Source organism: Carettochelys insculpta, chromosome 1, assembly GCF_033958435.1.
Source record: "Carettochelys insculpta isolate YL-2023 chromosome 1, ASM3395843v1, whole genome shotgun sequence".
NCBI lineage: Eukaryota > Metazoa > Chordata > Testudines > Carettochelyidae > Carettochelys > Carettochelys insculpta.
This window is the reverse complement of record NC_134137.1, coordinates 120,653,829-120,674,648: the sequence shown is the minus strand read 5'-3', so window position 1 is coordinate 120,674,648 and position 20,820 is coordinate 120,653,829. Positions and strand designations below refer to the sequence as shown.

The 20,820-nt window shown below is 49.5% G+C and overlaps 2 protein-coding genes across 4 annotated transcripts in view; one reads left to right on the top strand and one right to left on the bottom strand.

The window, feature by feature from the left end:
* The window catches only part of TMCO3 (transmembrane and coiled-coil domains 3), a 97,357-nt gene extending 79,231 nt beyond the window's left edge, over nucleotides 1-18,126 (bottom strand). For both annotated transcript variants that reach the window (XM_074990837.1, XM_074990847.1), the window contains exons 1-2: nucleotides 17,904-18,126; nucleotides 10,189-10,712 (exon numbers count right to left, since the gene is read on the bottom strand). In XM_074990837.1, the coding sequence (XP_074846938.1) occupies nucleotides 10,189-10,635 (447 nt within the window). In that variant the 5' untranslated portion in view covers nucleotides 10,636-10,712; nucleotides 17,904-18,126. The remainder of the gene's footprint in view (nucleotides 1-10,188; nucleotides 10,713-17,903) is intronic.
* A 228-nt stretch (nucleotides 18,127-18,354) lies between these two features.
* Nucleotides 18,355-20,820, top strand: part of DCUN1D2 (defective in cullin neddylation 1 domain containing 2) — a 60,359-nt gene continuing 57,893 nt past the window's right edge. The window contains exon 1 of one of the 2 annotated variants that reach the window (XM_074990816.1): nucleotides 18,355-18,529. In XM_074990816.1, the coding sequence (XP_074846917.1) occupies nucleotides 18,527-18,529 (3 nt within the window). In that variant the 5' untranslated portion in view covers nucleotides 18,355-18,526. Of the gene's footprint in view, nucleotides 18,530-19,065; nucleotides 19,287-20,820 lie in introns of those variants that run through there. The other variant, XM_074990824.1, reaches the window with a different exon arrangement.

Below are 20,820 nucleotides of genomic sequence, written 5' to 3'. Positions count from 1 at the left end.
TGGGAGCGATAGAGACTAGGAGCCTATCCGTTCTCCGGAAGGACTTGGTCCTGTCCATATAGAAGGCTAGCGCCTCCTCACGTCCAGGAGGTGTAGGCGCGCCTCCTTGTTAGAGTTATGAGGCTTTGGATAAACAAGGGTAAACAATAGGTTCGTTAGTATGAAACTCAGAAAGAAACTTTAGGAACAAGGGCTGGATGCAGCCGTATGGTTACCGCCTCCTTGGAAAAACAGCGCAGGGTGGCGTTGCCATAACTGCCTCAAGCTCGCTCACCTTGCGAGCTGACGTGATTGCGAGAAGAAAGGTCGTCTTCATCATAAGGAGGCGGAGAGAAACCGTGGCCAAAGGCTCGAACGGTGGTCCCCTTTTCGCATTAAGCACCAGGTCCAAGTTCCACGGAGGTGGAAGCGGTTTCTGAGGGGGGTATAGGCTTACCAGCCCTTTGAAGAACCTGGTAACCATGGGATGGGCGAACACCGTGTGCCCTTCCTCTTCGTGTCTGAACGCCAAAATGGCGGCCAGGTGGACCTGAAACGAGGATAGCGAGAGTCCTCCTCTCTTGAGGTCCAGTAAATACTCTAATATCACAGCCATAGGCACCGAAAGGGGGCTAGCTGTTTGGTAGAACACCATGCCGTAAAGCGAGTCCATTTCTGCTTGTAGGTCTTCCTGGTGGAAGTCCTCCTGCTACTTTCTAGGACTTGCAGCACTTCCTCCGTACATGTGCTCTCTAGGGAGCTGAGCCATGGATTAACCACGTTTGTAGTCGCAGGCCTTGGGGGTGCGGATGCACTATGGACCCCTGGGCTTGCGTGAGCAGATCCAGCGCCACCGGAGGGGACATCGGTGGCCGGTCCGACATGCGCAGGAGTAGGGGGAACCATTGCTGTCGATCCCACGTTGGGACTATCGGGATCATTCAGGTTCCTTCCCTCCTGGCTTTGTGCAACACTTTGTGGATGAGCACTGTGGGAGGGAAAGCGTAAAGCAGGGGGCCCCTCCATGAGATCGCGAAGGCGTCCCTCAGGGGCCCCCGTCCCAGTCCTGCCCTGGAGCAGAATCGTGGGCACTTCTTGTTGTGCTAAGTAGCAAACAGGTCTATCTGGGGAAAACCCCATGCGTGGAAAAATCGGTTGCAGCAGATTGGGACGGATCTGCCACTCGTGCGTGAGTGCAAAACACCTGCTCAGCTGGTCTGCCTTCACATTGCGAGTGCCTGGTAAGTACGAGGCTTTCAAGGTTATATTGTTGGCGATGCAGCAGTTCCACAACCGGACTGCTTCTACACATAAGGCACGGGACCGAGCTCCTCCTTGCCGATTTATATAAAACATGGTGGAGGTATCGTCTGTACTGATCCCGACTACCTTGCCTTTCATTTGGTCTCGAAAGTGTCTGCAGGCGTTGAACACTGCTCTGAGCTCCAGTATATTTGTGTGCAGTGACTGCTCCATGGAGGACCACAGCCCTTGCGTCACCTCTTCGCCCATGTGTGCTCCCCACCCTATGAGGGAGGCATCTGTAGTAAGAAAAACCAATACGTGTGGTTGGTGGAAGGGTACCCTTGTTAGCAGGTTCCCGGGGTTTACCCACCATTGCAGGGATTTGCGCACCTCTGTTGTGGGCGACGCCATCCTGTGAACAGTGTGTGCTGCCGGTTTGTATACGCTCGCCAGCCAATGCTGCATGCTGCGCATGTGTAACCTGGCGTTCTGTTCTACGAAACGTCGCTGCTGCCATGTGGCCCAGCGGCTGTAAGCACGTCAGAACCGGCACCATAGGGCTGAAGGTGAAGCCTTGCGCGAGGGAGCCGATGGCCCGAAAGCGAGTCTCTGGTAGATACGCCCTCGCTGTAATAGAATTTATGCGTGCCCCTACGAACTCTATGTCCTGTGTGGGGTCTATCTTTGATTTTGTCAGATTGATAAGCAGGCCGAGCGAAGAGAACGTGCCTGCTGTGACACATATTATGCGTAGTACCTCCTCCTTCGAGGCCCCTTTGAGTAGGCAGTCATCCAGATACTGGAATATAAATACCCCCTGCCTGTGCAGGTAGGCTGACACCACTGCCAAGGTCTTGGTGAAGACTCTGGGGGCTGAGGAGAGCCCAAACGGTAGGACCTTGTAAGTCGAGGGCTGCGAACCAATCTCCATCGTCTAGTGCCGTAAGGATGGAGGCATTTGTGATCATCCGATAGCGTTGCTTGCGCAGGTACCGGTGAGGCCTCGAAAATCTAAGATGGACCTCCCCGTGAGGAAGTACCTCGAGTAGAACCCTCTCCCTTGCAGTTGCTCCGGCACTCTTTCCACTGCCCCTACAAGCATGAGATGGTCTACCTCCTGCTTGAGCCTCGCTACATGGGAGGCCTCCTGGAGGTGGGGCCCTGGGTGGAGGTCATGGCGGTGGGAGCAACTGGGAGGGGATAGCATACCCCGTGGCTATGATCTCCAGCACCCATTTGTCTGTGGTGATCCTTTGCCACTGGTTATAAAATGGTCGGATGATGGCCTTGAGCACTGGTTTCGTGCCCTCTGGAAGCGAGTCTATGAGGGAGGTTAACCTAATGTGGTTGTCGAAATTATGGTTCGCTAGATGCGCTGCGTAATTTGCCATTGGCAACAGTAGCGTGGAGGAGGAGTAGACCTTTCTGCCCAACAGCTCTAGCTTTTTGGCATGTTTGTCTGTTCCCCCACGTTGCGACGACTCCACCACCAAAGAATTTGGTTGTGGGTGGCTGAACAGGAACTCCATGCCCTTCGTTGGCACGAAGTATTTTTTTTTTTTCCCCCCCCGCTCTCTTGTGGACAGGCGGAATAGTCGCAGGAGTCTGCCATATCATAGTGGCAGACTCCAAGATTGCGTCATCAGCGGTATTGCTATTTTGGAGGAGGCCGGAGGTCTCAGATTTTTGAGGAGCTTATGGTGTTGCTCTTGCACCTTTGCTGTCTGGATGCCTTGCGTGAAGGCCACCCTCGTAAAACAGCTCTTGGAACTGTTTGAGATCGTCCGGAGGATGGACGTCCCCCGGGGCCGTAGCCTCATCCGGGGAGGAGAGCGAGGAACCGCTGGGGTACGTCTCCCTGGACCCTTCCGGTTCCCGCTGATGATGGTACACCCTCTCACTAGAGGTTTGCGAGGAAAAATCTCGGGGTTCCATAACCAGTCCCCCCTGAGATGCTTAAGTCTCTGTCCCCGGTCGCAATTGCCCTCGGGGGTACGAGATCGTTTGTAGGGATTTTTCCCTAGTAGATTGCCGATGGTGTCTATGCCCTGCGTGGTCCCAGCCAGGGTGAGGCTGGTTGCAGAAATGGAGAAGGGGGCTCCGGGTAGGCTGGGGGGGGACCCCTGCCTTCTAGTTGGAGTCTGCAACATAGCGGAGGGCTGTGAGAAAGCAACTCCACAGCCCTGTGCGGAGAGGGGCTGCAATGCCTCCTCTTGTGTGCAGTCTTCCCCCTCCCTTGAGGAGGTAACTCCGCCCCTGACATACAGGGGATCCCGGCCCCGTCTGCACCGAGCTCGGCACACTCGAAGGCGGTGCCGCACGTGTGGTGTCCTTCGGTGCCGGCAGGCTGCGTGCCCGCGCGCTCTGCACCGCCGGTTTTCCGGGGGTCGGTGGTACCGGCGCTTGTTTAGCCGCCGCCCTGCCTGCGGTGCGGGGCGGCTGGCTGATTATCGGAGGCTGAGCCGCTTGCACGTGGCTCTCCGTGCCGCCGCCGATCAGCTGTTGCTGCGGCTGGGGGCTGCTCGCTCCTCCCGTCCCGCTCGCTGTTGCTGCCAGCAGGGATCGGGCTGGGGGGCATACAGGGGATTCCGGCGTCCGCACCGAGCTCGGCACGCTCAAGGGCGGTGCCGCACGTGCGGTGTCCTCCAGTGCCGGCAGGCTGCGTGCCTGCGCGCTCTGCACCGCCGGTTCCCCGGGGGGTCGGTGCCGCTGCCCGCGGTGCCGCCGGTACCGGCGCTTGTTTAGCCGCCGCCCTGCCTGCGGTGCAGGGCGGCTGGCTGATTATCGGAGACTGAGCCGCTTCCACGTGGCTCTCCGTGCCGCCGCCGATCAGCTGTTGCTGCGGCTGGGGGCTGCCCGCTCCTCCCGTCCCGCTCGCTGTTGCTGCCGGCAGGGATCGGGCTGGGGAGCATACAGGGGATTCCAGCCCCGTCCGCACCGAGCTCAGCACGCTCGAGGGCGGTGCCGCATGTGCGGTGTCCTCCGGTGCCGGCAGGCTGCGTGCCTGCGCGCTCTGCACCGCCGGTTCCCCGGGGGTCAGTGCCGCTGCCTGCGGTGCCGCCGGTACCGGCGCTTGTTTAGCCGCCGCCCTGCCTGCGGTGCGGGGTGGCTGGCTGAGTATCGGAGGCTGAGCCGTTTCCACGTGGCTCTCCGTGCCGCCGCCGATCAGCTGTTGCTGCGGCTGGGGGCTGTTTGCTCCTCCCGTCCCGCTCGCTGTTGCTGCCGGCAGGGATTGGACTGGAGATACTTTCCTCCGTTTCTGCGCTGATGGAGTGAGGGAGGCAGCTTTCCTTTTAAGGGCCCCGGAGGGTCCCTCCTGCTGCGGCCGCTCCGGCGCTTCGGGCTGGAGGGCCTTATCAAGAAGCAGCATTTTTATCCTCATCTCCCTGTCCCTCCGTGCTCTGGTTGTTAATTTAGCGCAGAAGGTGCATTTCTGTGCCACATGGGACTCCCCCAGGCACCTTATGCATAGACTGTGCCCATCGGACACTGGCATCGCCTCTCGGCAGGACTCACTTTTTTTTTTTTTTTTTTTTAAAGCCTGAAGAGGACATTGTTGGTGAGTCTTTGAGTTTTTAAGTGGGTACTTAGCACCTTCTTTGTGCCGTTTTCCCCATCCGATGGCCTGCCTTAGCAGGAGGGCTGATGGCCCTAGCTCCTGGCCTCCGGCGCTTGTTACTGGGACTGGCTGAGCTGTCCCGCTCGTAGCTTGTTCGTTGTTGTTTGTTTTTTTTTTTTTTTACAAAATAACAACCGGCTAACTCGTAGTAGCCTAAGTGCCTGAAAAAAACTTTAAAGAAAAACAGATAAAGTCGTTGAATACGCTACTTGGCCTTAGCCTAGTTGGATTCCGTCTGCAGCCGACGGCGGTTAAGAGGAACTGGCGGGGACCGGATCGCGCACATGGCCGGGAGCGCGCGGGGGAGCGGTGCGCACCGGCGCATGCGCGGTCCGGCAGAAACTGCTTGGAAGATCCGATCTGCGGCGCCGGGCGAGCCCGACACCTAATGTGGAGCACCCACGGGGACACTCGAAGAAGAACAGATATTACCTCACCCAGCCCATCTCTTTAAACTTTGCCAGGCCTATTTGACTGGGGCTACCTCTGGTGAACCCTAACAGACCAAGGTGAAGCCGGAGAGCCACACTAATCAGTGAAATACTCATGGTTCACTATCACACTTCTGAGTTTCAAAGTGATTTTTTAAAAAGAAGGCAATCTCAGTCAGCTTGTTTTGACACAAAAAAGGACAATTATGCCAAAAAATACATTACTGCCAACATATGTGAACATACTTCTTTACCTTCTAAAGTGATGCTGGAGTTGGGAGTCAGCAGTTCTTCCTAGATTATTTTTTTCTTTATCCAGGGATGAATAACTTACATTTCTTACAAGGTACTGTCTATTGCAATCCACCCACCAGGTAGGGAGTTGGGATGGTTATAATACCGTCTCTTTTGCAAACTTGGCTTAATCTAACTCTTGACCTCCCCTCTCCCCGCCCCGCCCGCCCCTCTACTCTCTGATTTGCTCACCTTGATCATTCTTTTTTCTGATTTGTCAACCTTGATTACTATTTTTGGTTCTCTGTGCCTTAAATATTGAGTCTGTTCTGGTATGGCTATGGCCTGAAGAAGTGTGTCTGTCCCACGAAAGCTCACCACCTGATAAATTGTTTTGTGAGTCTTTAAAGTGCTACTTTACTGCTTTTTTGTTCTTATAATACCACAGTACCTGTAAGAAATATAAGAATAAGATAGAGCTGAGGGTGGGCTGCGGGACGGCCCTCTGGGCCAGGGGCTGGGAGTCGGCGAGTTGGAGGAAAGGGCTGGGGAAACTCAGGGCCAGACACTGGGTCAGTGTGGTGGGGACATGGGTCAGGGCAGGATGCTCTCTTTGTGTATGTAATGTGGGCAGGGGGTGAGGCCGTCGTGGGCGTAGCTGGGTTATCTTACGTGGCTGGTGGACAGATACCTCCCTTGGCAGTAGCAGTAAATGGGAGCAGCAGGGAAGGGAAGGCCTGGCTGTGTAGAGGTCGAGAGAGTGGAACTGCCCCATGCAACGGCTTTTCCACTTTAAATGTTCTCCCACACAGATTCTTTGCACATTCTCATCACTTCTGTCTGCAGCAATGGTGGAGGGGCAAAGCGACAGATCAAAATGAGGGAGGGGACTAGAAAAAGTTGTCCCAAAAATTGCTCGTCCCAACCAAAATGGCCAGCATGCCACAGCTGACAGGTTTACCCTCACAGCAGTCGAAAAACAGTGAAAAGAAAAATGATATTTGCCAAATGGAATGTTCGCACCCTCTTGGACAGGGAGAATGCTATGAGGCCTGAGAGAAGAACGGCCCTCATAGCAAGAGAACTGGCACGTTATAACACTGACATAGCCGCCCTGAGCGAGACCAGATGGCAGAGGAAGGATCCATCTGCAAATCAAAAGGAGGTTACACCTTCTTCTGGAAAGGCAGGCCAGAAAATGAAAAGAGAATCCACAGAGTGGGACTTGCCATCAAGACATCACTTCAGCACCTGCTTTCTGACCTACCAGCTTGCATTAGTGAGCATCTGATCAAACTCTGTTTCCCCCTCAACACTCTCACCACATTACAGTCATTAGTGCCTATGGCCCCACGCTGACTAGCAGTGACAAAGCAAAAGAAAGTTTCTATGAGGACCTTGACCATCTTGTGAAAGCAACTCCTCCTAGTGACAAGCTTCTCCTATTGGGTGACTTCAATGCTACAGTCAACAAGAACTGTAGGACCTGGAAAGGGGTGCTGGGGCACCACAGCGTTGGTAACGTGAATGCCAATGGACGCCTTCTGCTGAGCTTGTGTGCAGAAAATGACCTGACGATTACCAACACTCTCTTCAGGCAAGCCGATAAATACAAGGCCACATGGATGCACACGAGATCAAAACAGTGGCACCTGACTGACTACATCATCAGTCGCAGGCGGGACATTCAAGATGTTAAGATCACCAGGGCCATGCAGGGAGCCGAGTGCTGGACTGATCACAGACTCGTCAGATCAGTCCTTATGCTGCGCATCACACCTCTGCACCGCAAGAAGCTCAAGGTCGTCAGACCCTCCTTCAACTTTGGGAAGCTGCATCCGACTGGTCATTGTGCGAAATTCACTGCCTGCCTTGATGAAGTGCTGACGTCCCATGGACCTCTGACTAGAGATCCAACAAAAAAGTGGGACCAGTTCAAAACCCTGGTGACGGAGTCAGCCAAGTCAACACCAGGACTGAAAAACAAAGTTCACCAAGACTGGTTTGATGAAAATGACGAGCCATCATGAAGATCTTAGAGGAAAAACAGAATGCATTTCTGCTATGGCAAAATGATCAGTCCTCAATCTCCAAACGTGATCATTTCAAACACCTTCAGCGCCAGGCGCAAATGGCACTTCACAAAATGCAAGATGAGTGGTGGGAGAGTGAAGCTGACAAAGTCCAATACCTCACTGACACCAAGAATTCCAAGACGTTCTTCAGTGCTATCAAAGCTATATATGGACCTTCAAAGCCAAGTGCTACACCTCTCCTGTCTGCAGATGGCATGACCTTTCTGAGGGAGAAGAACAGCATCAACAATACATGGAGAGAGCACTTCAGCAACCTTCTCAACAGACCCTCTATTGTCGACCCTGTGGCCCTAGACCAGATCCCTCAGAAACCCACAATAGACAGTCTTGACCTGCCCCCTACAATGGATGAGGTCAAAAAGGCAAATCAGCCAGACCAGTTCTGGCAAAGCCCCTGGGATCCCTGCTGAAATTTTCAAAGCGGCAGGACCCGTGTCGCTTGAAGCCTTTCACATCTTGATCAGCATCTGGGAAGAAGACATGCCCAAAGATTTTAAGGATGCCACAATCATCTCGCTCTTCAGGAACAAGGGCAACAAAGCTGACTGTGGAAATTACTGGGGCATCTCCCTTCTCTGTACTGCTGGAAAGATCTTGGCTCGAGTCATCCTCAACCGTCTGATTACCAGCATCTCAGAGGAGAACCTACCAGAGACACGGTGTTGTTTTCGCCCAGGCCGCAGCACCATTGACATGATCTTTGCTGTTCATCAGGTCCAGGAAAAGTGCATAGAGCAGAACTTGGATCTGTACGCTGTCTTTATAGCCCTGACCAAGGTGTTTGACACCGTCAACAGAGAAGCCCTGTGAATTATCCTATCAAAACTTGGCCGCCCGAGAAGATTCATTAACCTCATACACCTGTTCCACAATGACATGACTGGCTTTGTTCTTTCAAATGTCAAGTCCTCATATCCTTTTGAGATATCCGATGGTGTGAAGCAAGGGTGTGTGCTGGCCCCAGTGTTATTCAACCTCTTTTTCACGTGCGTCCTCAGCCACGCAGTTAGGGACGTGAACCATGGAGTCTACATAAAATACAGACTTGATGGGTCACTTTTCGACCTTCATTGTCTGAAGGCTAAAACCAAGATGCTTGAGAGGCTCATCCTTGAAGCCCTTTTTGCTGACGACTGTGCACTTATGGCACATAAGGAATCTGATCTCCAGCTCATCGTCAAAAAGTTTGCTGATGCCACTTGCCTCTTTGGTTTGACCATCAGCCTAGGAAAGACTGAGGTACTGTTTCAACCTGCTCCAGGATCGGCTGTTCTCCCCGCTTCAATCTTTATTGAAGGAACAGAGTTAAAAATCAGCAGAGGAGTTCAAGTACCTTGGCAGTGTGATAGCCAACGATGGCTCCCTTGACAAAGAAATCAATGCCGGAATCTGCCAGGCCAGACGGACACTAGGACGTCTGAGAGCACGAGTGTTGAATCAGCACAATACCCGACAGTCCACTAAACTGAAAGTGTACAAGGCTGTAGTCCTGACCAGTCTCCTGTATGGCTGTGAAACCTGGACCTTGTACAGAAAACATATAAAACTGCTGGAGCGCTTCTACCCACACAGCCTGAGGTCAATACTGCACATTCGACGGCAGGACAGTTATGAACCTGGAAGTCCTGGACAGAGCAGGAACCACGAGTATCGAAGCCAGGATTCTGAAAGCCCAGCTTTGCTGGACAGGGCACATCATATGAATGGAGGAGTCAAGAATCCCTAAGCAACTCCTCTACGGTGAACTGTCCCAGGGCAAAGGGAATCAAGGTAGGCCTCACAAGAGATATAAAGACTGCGTGAAGGCCAACATTGCTCATGCTGGTTTAAAAGCAGATCAGCTAGAGCAGAATGCAAAAAGACGGAACAGGCTGGTGTGCTCTCATACGACACACGTATGACAACTTTGAAGAGCAGCAACGTGTATGCGTCATTGATGCTCATGAGAAGAAGAAGAAAGCAACAGCAGCAGCCGCACCAACAGAGCCAGGACAATTCCCTTGCCCCCACTGTGAACGCCCACGCCATTCAAAGCTTGGACTCCTCAGCCACATGCGAGTCCACAACTGATGAGCCTGTGCAAGCTCAAAACGTCATCATTGGACACGACGGACTACCTACTCCCTGAAAAGAACAGATTTACTCTCAGCTTTGCTCAAAATTCCATCTTTACACTGGGAATAAGTTTGAAATATGTTGAAAGTTTGGTGTATATCTGTATTTTTCATACATAAACAACCTACTTCCTTCCTTCAGGGCACCACTGGGGCAAGGAAACCTGAGCAGCAGCAGGAGCTGCATGGAAGGGGTAGGGGCAGAAGCTGGAAGCCTAGTTCTTTGGTTTCTCCAGTGCAGAAGTGAGGGTGTATCCTGTCCAGTCCATCCATTCCCAACTTGGCCAGACTACCAACTCGAAGCCCCAGGCTCCTGGTAGTATGGGGAGATTGGATGTCATGGGGACAGACTGTGAAATCTGCCCTTGACACATTTAAAAAAACAGCCATGAAATTGGTCGGGCTGTACCTAAAAAAACCTTTAGTGTATTATGCTGCATAATGCATGAGTAAAATTGGAAAGAACTAACCTTTATTGCAGCTTCTCTCAAAGCCTCCAATCGCTGTCTACTACTTTCTTTCATGTTTACAACATCTTTGTAATCACCTTGAAGAGCCCTCTGGAGTCCATGGATTGCTTGAAAGACTGAATTTTCACTTTCATTCAGCTCCTTTTGGAAAATTTCAAATGTATGCACTTGAAAAAGTTTCTCTTCATCTGACAGCACCAAGTCCTTCTCCACTGATTTTATTGCATTTTTTAGTTTGTTGAGAACCACATTCTTTTGGCGAAGGAGCCCAGATAGCTTTCTGCAATTTTCTAAGACCCATTGTTTTCTCTGAGTGACAGCAGCACCTTTCCCACGATGCAGCTTTATTGCATGTTTTACTACATCTTCATGTTCTGCAGTGTCCAATAACTGGCAGCAGAGCAGTGAAATCAATATCCATAGAGAATTAAATTCAATTGCCTTCATTGTATTATGGTATAGAACCAGGAACAGTCCAAAGCCTTCTACAATATGCTCTCTGCATTTCGAAAACACATGTTGTACTGAAAGAGAACACAAATTAACTGTCAAACATAGTTTGGAGTCAGACCACTGGATCAAAAACAATTGCAAAAACAGTCTCAAATTAAGGCTAATAAAAAGTGTGTGTTCTCCTTTGATCAGATAGTAGGGCTGCCAAGCAATTAAAAATTGTGTTATTGGTTGCACTAACAATAATAGAACCCCTTTTCTTTAAATATGTTTGATGTTTTCTACATTTTCAAATTTATGGATTTCAATTACAAACAAAACTGAAAGTGCACACCTCACTTTACATTTAATTTTGATCACAAGTCTTTGCACTATAAAAAAAAACAAAAAAGTAGCATTTTTCAAGTATTATAGTGCAATCTCTATCAGTTGAACTCTATCTCAGTTGAGCTTCTGAACATAGAATTATGTCCAAAACTTAACTGAATTCAACTACAAAACAATGTAAAACTTTGTAGGCTCTAAAGCCCACTCAGGCCTACTTTTTATTCAGCCAATCATTCAAACAAGTTTTCTTACAATTTGTGGGAAATAATCCTCCCACTTCTTGCTTACAATGTTACCTGGAAGTGAGAAAAGGCATTTATATAGTACTGTTGCAGCCAGTGTTGCAAGATACGTATGTGCCAGATGCACTAAAGCTTTACATGTCCCTTTCTGCTTCAAACACCATTCCAGAAATCATGCACCCATGCAGATAATGGGTTCTGCTTGATAATTATCCAAAACAGTGTACATACATATTCATGTTTAGCATCTGAGTGCCACCAGCAGAAGGTTAATTTTCTTTATTGAAGGTTCAGGTTCTGTAGTCTCCACATCTGATTATTGTTCTGTTAAGACTTCTTGGATTTTGGATGGCACCAGAGATTCTTACACTCTGGGTTGAGTGCTATAGCTACTTTTACAAATCTCACACTAGGACTTTGTGTTTTGCCAAATCTGCTGTGAAACTGTTCTTAAAATGAACATGTACTGGGTCATCATCCATGATTTATCACAATATATATGGGCTGAATGCAGGTAAAACAGGAGACAATTCTCTGCCAAGAAGTTCAGCCACAAATTCGATTAACACATTATTTTTTTTAATGATCATTATCATCATAGAAGCACGTCCTCTGGAATTGTGGCCAAAGCATGATAGGAAATTTGAATATTTAGCATATCTGCAAGTAAATATCTTGAAACGCTGATATTTATTTGGTATTGTATTTATTCTTTTTATTCTGTATTGTAAAAGAAATCAATATATTTGAAAATGGAGAAAAACATCCAAAATATTTAATAAATTTCAACTGGTATTTATTGTTTGGTAATGTGATTACTTGTGTAAAACTCAGCACTACCACACTGGTCACTTATGCTTCTTTTAGAGAAGATGTTGATGTGTTTTCTCAAACTTATTTGTTAAACTATGAAGATAAGGGTTATACTTAGTTACTAGTATACAAGTTTGCTCTTTTTACAACATCCATGAACAAGCTGCAGTCTTCAAGCCTACATTTAAAATATATGTACATTAATGTCTGTCACAGCTCCCCCCCTTGTGCTTTATGAAAATTGGCTTATGAATATAAATATGCATAACTCGAAGACGCTTTAGACAAAATGCATCCTGTAATATTTAATTCTAGTTAGGAAGATTTACTGCCAAGGTGTTCCCATGGGTCTTTGGCTCCGTTGATGATGATAACAAGAGGCTGCTTGTGTGCATTCAATGCTGTGGGCCCTGAGAGGGCCCCCAAAGACCACAGACCAGATAAGGATTGAAGGCACACAGCCAGGTTTATTGTAAAGCAAAGTACCTTAACAGTTATCAGTAGACTCTACTGAATCACTGCGCATATGTACCTGCCACACTGGAATGACTCAGGGAGCAATGGAAATTTCTGACTAAGTCATACAAAGACTGTCCCTGCAAAGACACCACTTCATATATAGATACAAACAAATCACACCTCACTGACAACGTATCAGGCTGCCACCCTCTGATGTTGTCAGCCATCATCCTGTACTTTGGGGTTTGATTAGATCATCTGTATCCATCAAGCTGCAATTTTAGACCTTTTCCAGAACTTGGGCCTATGTCTATGAAAAGTTGGTACCAAGGTCTCATTTTTAAATGAGCTGGTGGTAGCTTGTGATTTCATCTTCTGACCTGTACCAATTATTGTTCTGCGCCAGGGCCGATTACCAATTAGTAACAATGACGAATGGTCCTGTGGCACCTTATAAACTAACAGAAAAGTTTTGAGCTTGAGCTTTCGTGAGCACAGACTCAATTCTGATGCACCTGATGAAGTGAGTCTCTGCTCACGAAAGCTCATGCTCAAAACTTTGCTGTTAGTCTATAAGGTGCCACAGGACCCTTCGTTGCTATTACAGATTCAGACTAACACGGCTACCCCTCCGATACTTACCAATTAGCATGGCACTGTGTTTGTGCCACATTCTGTTATTGGGGCCTGACTCTTGCTCACAATTTAGCTTTGCTTTGCATTAGCCATGTTTGTCCATTGTTAGCTTGTCCTCACGCCTCAAATCAGGCCTGCACTGCATGGGCTTAGGCCTTCATCTTACACAATAATTTTTCAAGTTACAATCTGCTGACTGTGTATACAGTAGTCCCTCGAGTTATGCGAGGGTTGCATTCCCATACACCCTCACATAACTCGAATTTTGCATAAGTCAGGGGGTGGCTTTCTTCCCCAGCGGAACACACCTTCTGCAGCCAGGGAAGCAGTAAGAGCATCTGGAGCTCCTTTTGAAAGGTAAGTCCTGGGGTTTGGGGGCAAGGGGGTAATTGGGGAGGGTTAAGCTTGGCGGTGGGGTGGGGCTGCAGGGAGGTAGAGTTGAGCCGGGGCCACACAGCCCTGCAGAAGGGGGGTGACCCAAAGCCAGGCACAGGGGGTGGAGTTGAGCCAGAGCTCGACGCAGTGGGGTGGTGAGCCAGGGCTGCAAAGGGGGGTTTGAACCGGGGACATACAAGGTCGAGGGCATTAAGCCAGGGCTGGGCAGAGCGGGATTTTGAGTTGCGCTTAACTCACGTTAATGCGAGTGCAAGTTTATTTTACCTGAGTAATTTACTTTAAATCCTACTTTTCATACTTAACGAAAACATTTTTATTATCACGCCCTATGTAAATAATTGTTACCTGGGGGGAGCACCCACTCTTTCATTGATAAAGGAGGTTAACCTTATGAGCAGTCTCTATATAAACCTTTTATAAAGAGTAAGGCAGATTTATTTGGGGTTTTTATCCTCTTTGAGGAAGCATCCCTGGGTGCTGCCAATGGCTTACAGCTGAGACCTCCCAGAGCTGAGCTTGTTCAGCATCTGTGTTGCTCGGCTGAGGGGCTGTTAACCCAACTCTATACTTTGGCTGGGGTAGACCAGATCGTTTGGCACAGCAGGACATGGTGGTGGAGCATCTCGGAGGACAGGTAGATGGACTCAGTGGCATGACCAGCACATCTGGTGACGGCTTCAAGTGGATAATTGAGATCCAACCTGCCATAATCTTGAATTATTTACAGTGCCTTAAAGTATAATGCAGGGGTGTGGAGCCTTTGCTGGGTCAGAGATCACTGACCCACATAAGAATCAGTCTGGGACCACATACAAGTAAGAATTTAAAGAACAAAAAACATATGAAACCAGAAAAAGCCACCCATGCTCACAGATGTGGCCCCAACTAAGGCTAGTAGATTTTGTGGGGTCCCAATAGGCTATGGGGTATGGCCAAGAATGAGGAGCTCAGTGCACAGGAGGGGGCTGCCAAGGAGTAGGCTGGGGTGGGATGTGGGATCTAGGTAGAAGATAGGGTGCAGGAGTGAGCTGGGGGGGCTGTGAGGTCCGGGTGGGATGAGTGGGCAGGGGGTGAGGGTACAGGGTTTGGAAGGGAGGGGTACAGGAGGAGAGTTGGTGCAAAGTCTGGAAGGGACGAGGCGGAGATGGAGACACAGGCAACTACCCAGCATAGAACAGGGGTGGGGGACGAATGTCACTATATGTGGCTCTGCATGCTGCCAGCTCCCACTAGCTGCTATTCAGCCAATGAAAGAAATGGGGGTGGAGAGTGGAGGGCAATGCCTGCACAAAGCGCTTCTCTATAGCCTATACTGCTTTTCCCCACTTCTAGGGAGAGCCCATGGACCAGCTTGCCTTCATCAAGCCCATGAGGTTTGGGGTTTCCCTCCCTCCCCCCTTCCCACTTAGCACTGTCCATGACCCTGACCAAGGGCCAGGAGGGGCTGTAACTGAGAGGGAGGAGATGCAGACAAGGTAAGGAGGCCAAAGGTGGACGTGGGAGCGGAGTTGTTGCTGGGCTGAGGTGAAGGCTGGCAGCTTGGCCCACACCCGCTTGCAACTCCATTGTCAGCCTTGTCCTCAGCATCAGCCATGAGCCTGGACCAAAGCTGAGACCAGCAGCTGAATCTGGGTCTAGGAGCCGGACCAGAGCAGAGCTGGTGACAAAGAGGCTGGATGACGCTCTCTCTCACACTACTGTACGTGCCCCCAAGCAGACTCCCATGCCCCCCAGGAGCACACCCCATACTTTGGCCACCTCTGTTGTAAAGTGACAGTGGCATCTGCTAGGCCTAGAGATGAGTGCTTCTGTTGCCTTTGGCCAATGGAGTTGGGGAGCTGACCTATGGCAGGCACAGACAAGGCCTTCTCAGGCTAGGGGCAGGTGACAGTGAAGTATCTCACAACCCAAGGAAGCATCAGACCACCTCCCTCCCCCTCCCCCTCCCCAAAAAAAAAAAGATCCATTAAGGAACAGAATTTCTGAAGACTTTGTTAGACATCTATTTCTGCACATGTGAGGACTACTTTTCCTTTGTAGATATATTTGAAAGAGATTTTTTCAGGTTCTATACAGTTTCATGCTCTCTAGCAATAAGGAAACGAGCAGAAGTTTAGGTTTTTTCCATTATAGTCTCTTGCCTCACACCACCTGGATGCAGGAAGTGGGTAAATATGCAATAATATAGATTCTCCGTATGAGAGCTGGTATAGGGCAGTGGTCTCCAGAAAAGGTGGTTAGGGGAGGAAGAGATATGCTGTGCAGGTCATGATCCATCCAGTGGGGAGGAGCTATGCATCTCCAAGTTCATGCCCAAGCTTCAGAGGCAGTTTGTAACTGCAACAGAGTTTGTGCTGCTTCCAGCTTTGCCTTTAGGGCAGGGAGTTTGTTTATAAACAGGGAGGCAAGCAGATTAAGATAACAAAAGGCTTGTCATTCAAGTAATTGAAGGATCCTTAGCGCATCATGAAAACTACCACATACTCTTAAAAGATGGGGTGGGGAGTAGGAATAAATAGGGATATGCTGCAAGCATCTGTGTTTGGACCACTGCTGTCCAGCCCCTCATAACTGTTCTAGAAAAGAGGGTAAACAGTGAAGTTGCAAATATTTGCAGATGATACAAAATTACTCAAAACAGTTAAGTCCAAAGCTGACTGCAAAGCGTTACAATGGGATCTCTCAAAACTGACAGATTAGGCAACACAAGAGCAGATAGAATTCAGTGTTGATAAATAAAAAGTAATGCGTATGGAAAAATATAAATCTAACTATACATATAAAAACAATGGGGTCTAAATTAGCTGTTATCACTAAAGGGAAGATTTTGGAATCATTGTGGATAGTTCCCTGGGAACAGCTTTTTAGATTTCCACTGCACATTGAGCAAACAGGATACTGGGATTCATTAGGAAAGGAATGGATAATAAATCAGAAAATACCATATTGCCTCTATATAAAGTTATGGTGTGATTACTGCATGCAGATCTGGTCACCCTAGCTAGGAAAAAATATACTGGAATTGAAAAAGGGCAACAGAAATGATTAGGGGGTAAGGAACAGCTTCCCTGTGAAGGGAGATTAAAAAGACTAGGACTTTTCAGTTTGGAAAAGAAATGACAGAACAGTAAGAGAATATGTTAGAGGCCTACGAAATCATGAATGGCGTGGGAAGATAGAACAAGGAAATGTTATTTATTCCTGTACTCATGTAACACAAGAAGCTCACCCAATGAAACTTATAGGCAGCAGATTTAAAACAAAACAAAGTCAACCAGCGAAACTCTTTGCCAGGAGACGATGGAAAGGCCCAAACTACAAGAGGCTTCCAATAAAAACAAAAGTAAGACCAAGGAGGATAAATCCATCAATGGCCACTATACAGTATGGGCAGGCATGTTGTCCCTAGCTTGTTTGCCAGACGCTGGGAATTAATGACAGGGGATGGATCATTTGACAATTGCCTCTTCTCTTCATGGCTTCTGAGGCAGCTAGCATTGGCCACTTTTGGAAGACAGGCTACTGAACTAGATGGACCCTTCCTGTGTTCTTATATAAAGCTCAGATGTATCTGTCCCCTGCACTAACCCACTAGACCCCCCACTCCCCTCCCAAGGCTGAGATGGAGCCCAGGAGTCCCAACAGTCTCTCTCCCTGTAGATTAAGCACACACATTAACATTTTTAAGGGTAACCAGCGTCCCTTAAGTGACTTGCCACAAGATGTCAGAATATGTTAGTATTAGAGCTGATCAATGAATTAATTTTCTCTCTTTTATACAGCCACTAGATTAGACACAGTGCTCCTCCCAACTACTTACTGTTATCCGCCAAAAAATCCTAGAGTTTTCAAGTGCCTTAGTAGTCCCTTCAAAGGTGAGGTGGGGAGGGGGTGGACGGGTTGGAACCTCTCCCATTTGCTGGGTGGCTTCTGCTGAGCGTGCTAAGTAACAACACTGCTAAAGCCACTATCCTCAGTCTGCCCCCTCATGCCCCACCCCCCTCCCACCAGCCAGCGGAAATGGCACCCCGACGGGGATGAAATCTATTGCATCTCAGTCTGGGAGAGAGGGAAAATCCTGTGCTGTGCGTGGGTGGCCCGGTAGCGACCCGGCGGGAAGATGGACGGTGCTTGTGGGGGTCCCCCCAGAGTGGGGGGAGGTGGTGACCCCGCAGGACATGGGCCGTATGGGCGGGGGTGGGGGGCGTTTACCCGGGGCGGGAGGGCCCGCGCGGCTGGCTGTGCCCACCGGCCCGTCCGGCCCCGCACCCCATTGTTATGGGTCGCGGCGCGGGTGGCAGGAGAGGGGGAACTCGCTCGCAGCTGCTGGGCCCGAGTCACTGTTCTGCCCTTCCCTGCCCGGCCCGGCCCGGCCCGGCCCGCTCCTACCTCAGGGCTGCGGCCGGGCTGAGACGAGGTGGCCGCTCTAGCCTCCGGCGGCCGCTGCCTCCATCCGCCCGGCTCACCTGCCGCAGGCGGGGCCAGCCCGGAGCAGGGCAGCTGCCGCTGGAGAGCCGAGGTGGCGCCGCGCGCCGTTACCCTGCTCCTATTGGGCGCCCAACCAACCGTCTCAAGGGCCCTCTGGTGAGAAATCACACCCACGCCGGCTGCCAAGTCCCGGAGTGCGGACAGGGCTCCTTTAAGCGCAAGGTGCCATGGGATTTGTAGTTCCCAGCCCGCCCTGCGAGGCCTCTGCCGCCGCATTCTTTTCGCACAGTGCCTTCTGGGAGATGCAGTCCTGGCTCGATAGCGCAGGGCATCTTGGGTAACTGTCTTTGGCTCGTCTGTGTGGTGCATCACGGGAGTTGTAGTTTCCAGAGCCCTTCCAGTGGGGCGCTGACTTTCTAGTGCCTGCGGCGAGGCGGGGACTGCTGCACCCAGAGCGGCGGCCGGGCCCAGGGCCCCTCGCTGCCTAGCGCGCTCGGCGATAGGCGGCTGAGGCGAGCCGGTGCGCGCCTGCGCAAGAGGCGGCGGCGCTGGGCAGTGAAGTTGGTCAAAGCGCCGGTGATAAGATGGTAGGTGGGAAAATAGCCTCCCCACTCGCCGCCCCGGCCAGTGCGCCGCGGGGTCTCCAGCCGCCGGGGGGAGATGTCGGGCGGGGCGGCAGGGCCCCAGAACCCGGCGGCCGGGGGCAGCTGGGGTGTTTGGGAGCCGCGGCAGGGCCCGTGGGGGGAGGGGGCGGTGCTGTGGGTATTTTGAGAGCTGAGCCAGGCGGCAGCGGCACTGACCTGCCCTTTTTTGGGCTTTGGGCTTCCAGGGCAGGTGGCTGGAGCTGAGTCCCTCCCCCTGCCTCGGGGCCGGCCCAGGCCTGGCCGCCGCCCCCAGCGGAGTTGGGCTGCACAGGTTGGGGGGACGGCGTTAGAGGGGCCTGGGCAGGTGCCGGGACCGCGCTGCTCCTTGCTGGGGGGCGGGAGAGGGGTTGTCCGGCGCGTGAGCTGCACGTGTCTGCGCTGAGCTTGGGGAAGGCGGGTTAGGGAGCTTCAGGCGAGCTACCCCCCCTCCCCCGCCCCAGCGTCTTGAAGTGGGCCCGCCACCCTAGTTTTTGCCTGACTTGCTCGGTGGTGGTGTTTTGTAAGGAGAGAGAGTTAAACGAGCGTGACAAATCCTCCAGAGTAGGGAAACCCTCTTTCACCCCTCACTGTGCGATCCCAACCGTGACTTCGTATATTGCTGTCAAAGAAGGGTATTGTCTCTTTCCTCAAGAGAGGCTGCAGGAGTTTATCTGGCAAGTTTTCTTCCAGCCCACCACGGTCCCCAAAGAAAGTCAGTCTAGTGAGTACAAATCCAGTGGAGTGGGAAACACAGTCCTGTTAGGGTAATACTGAAGCTTAAATTGTATTCGGGCACCTAGATACAAGGATGTTTGAGGAAATAGAACCGCACATCTAGACAGTTATTGGATTAAGCATATGATGGAGTATAGTGTAGAGTGAATATAAATTCATGGAAAATAAAGCAGTCATATTCTACTGAGCATTATTCTAAGGTTATTACTGGTATGCAAGTGTATAATTGGAAAGCCCAGAAGAGTAGCGGGAATTTACAATGAATTAAAACGTAATCAAAGCTATTTTCAAAAGAGTCCACATTAGGCCCTGACTCATCTTGCAACATCTGTTTTAATGTGCAATCTAGTTTTAACAGTTTTGAGACCTTTTGCTGATGTGACAGTTTGTGATGTTCAAGAAAAAGTGCATAAAGTATGTCACCTCATTGTGACTTCTTACAACATATATACATTATTTTGCAGTCATTTAGGAAGAAAACTTGCTAGAAAAAGTGATTTCCATACCTCTTTTTTAAAAAATAAAAGTCTGTGTATGTATATCTGTAATTTAAATGGGACTTGAATGTATTTTAGAGAACAATTATGCATTGGCAGGGAGATGAATTGAATAATCTTTTCCCTCTTTGTGGCCTCTTGAAGCAGAAAAGAGACATAGGTTACTTAAAGTTTGTACACTACATATCAAATAAGCAGTGTTGCAGCCATGTTGTCCCAGGGTATTAGAGAGACAAAGTGGGTGAGGTAATATCTTTTATTGGACCAACTTCTGTTGTTGAAAGCATGTATCTTTCATCACCATAAGTTGCTCCAAGAAAAGATATTACCTCACCAGCTTTGTCTTTAAAAACTTTTAGTTGTCATGGTTTTATCACAGATTCCTATTATGAAGGGTCCCAATACTAAACCAGTTGTAACTTAGACTCTTATTTAAAAGTGCACAATTTCATTGTAGAAAGATTTCATGTATTGCGTTTTCAAAAATATAAATGTTCACAATATCTCCAGTAGTGAAACAGCAAAGAACATTGAACATTTCCTCATCAAAATCACTTGCAGTTATTTCTGTTGTGGCTATAATTAATGATGTTCCCATTTCAAGAGTATTCTTTTCTATATTTTTTCAATATTTAGAAAATAACTTAATGAAGTCTGTATCTTGTGCACATGAAGCAGTTCTTGTCTTATACGACCATCTCCAATAATCTTTTAATAATATGACTATATCTAGAATGTGTAAAAGAGATGAGTGGACGAGAAGATGTATCTATATTTAGACTGCAATGTCACATTGAACATGAAACAGTGATGTGCAGCAGAATAAATTATGAGTGTATTCTAAAAACTAGGCATCAGTGAGTCAGTGTTTCACTTTATACTGTTGACTTAAATACAGTTCAGCAAATTATCAAAATGTCTTTCCTTATAAGTTAGTTAACTACCCAGGTATATAATTGTAGTGGACTATGATGAATAAAGAGATGTATTGAAACCCAAATAGAGTTTGATTTTTTTTAAAAG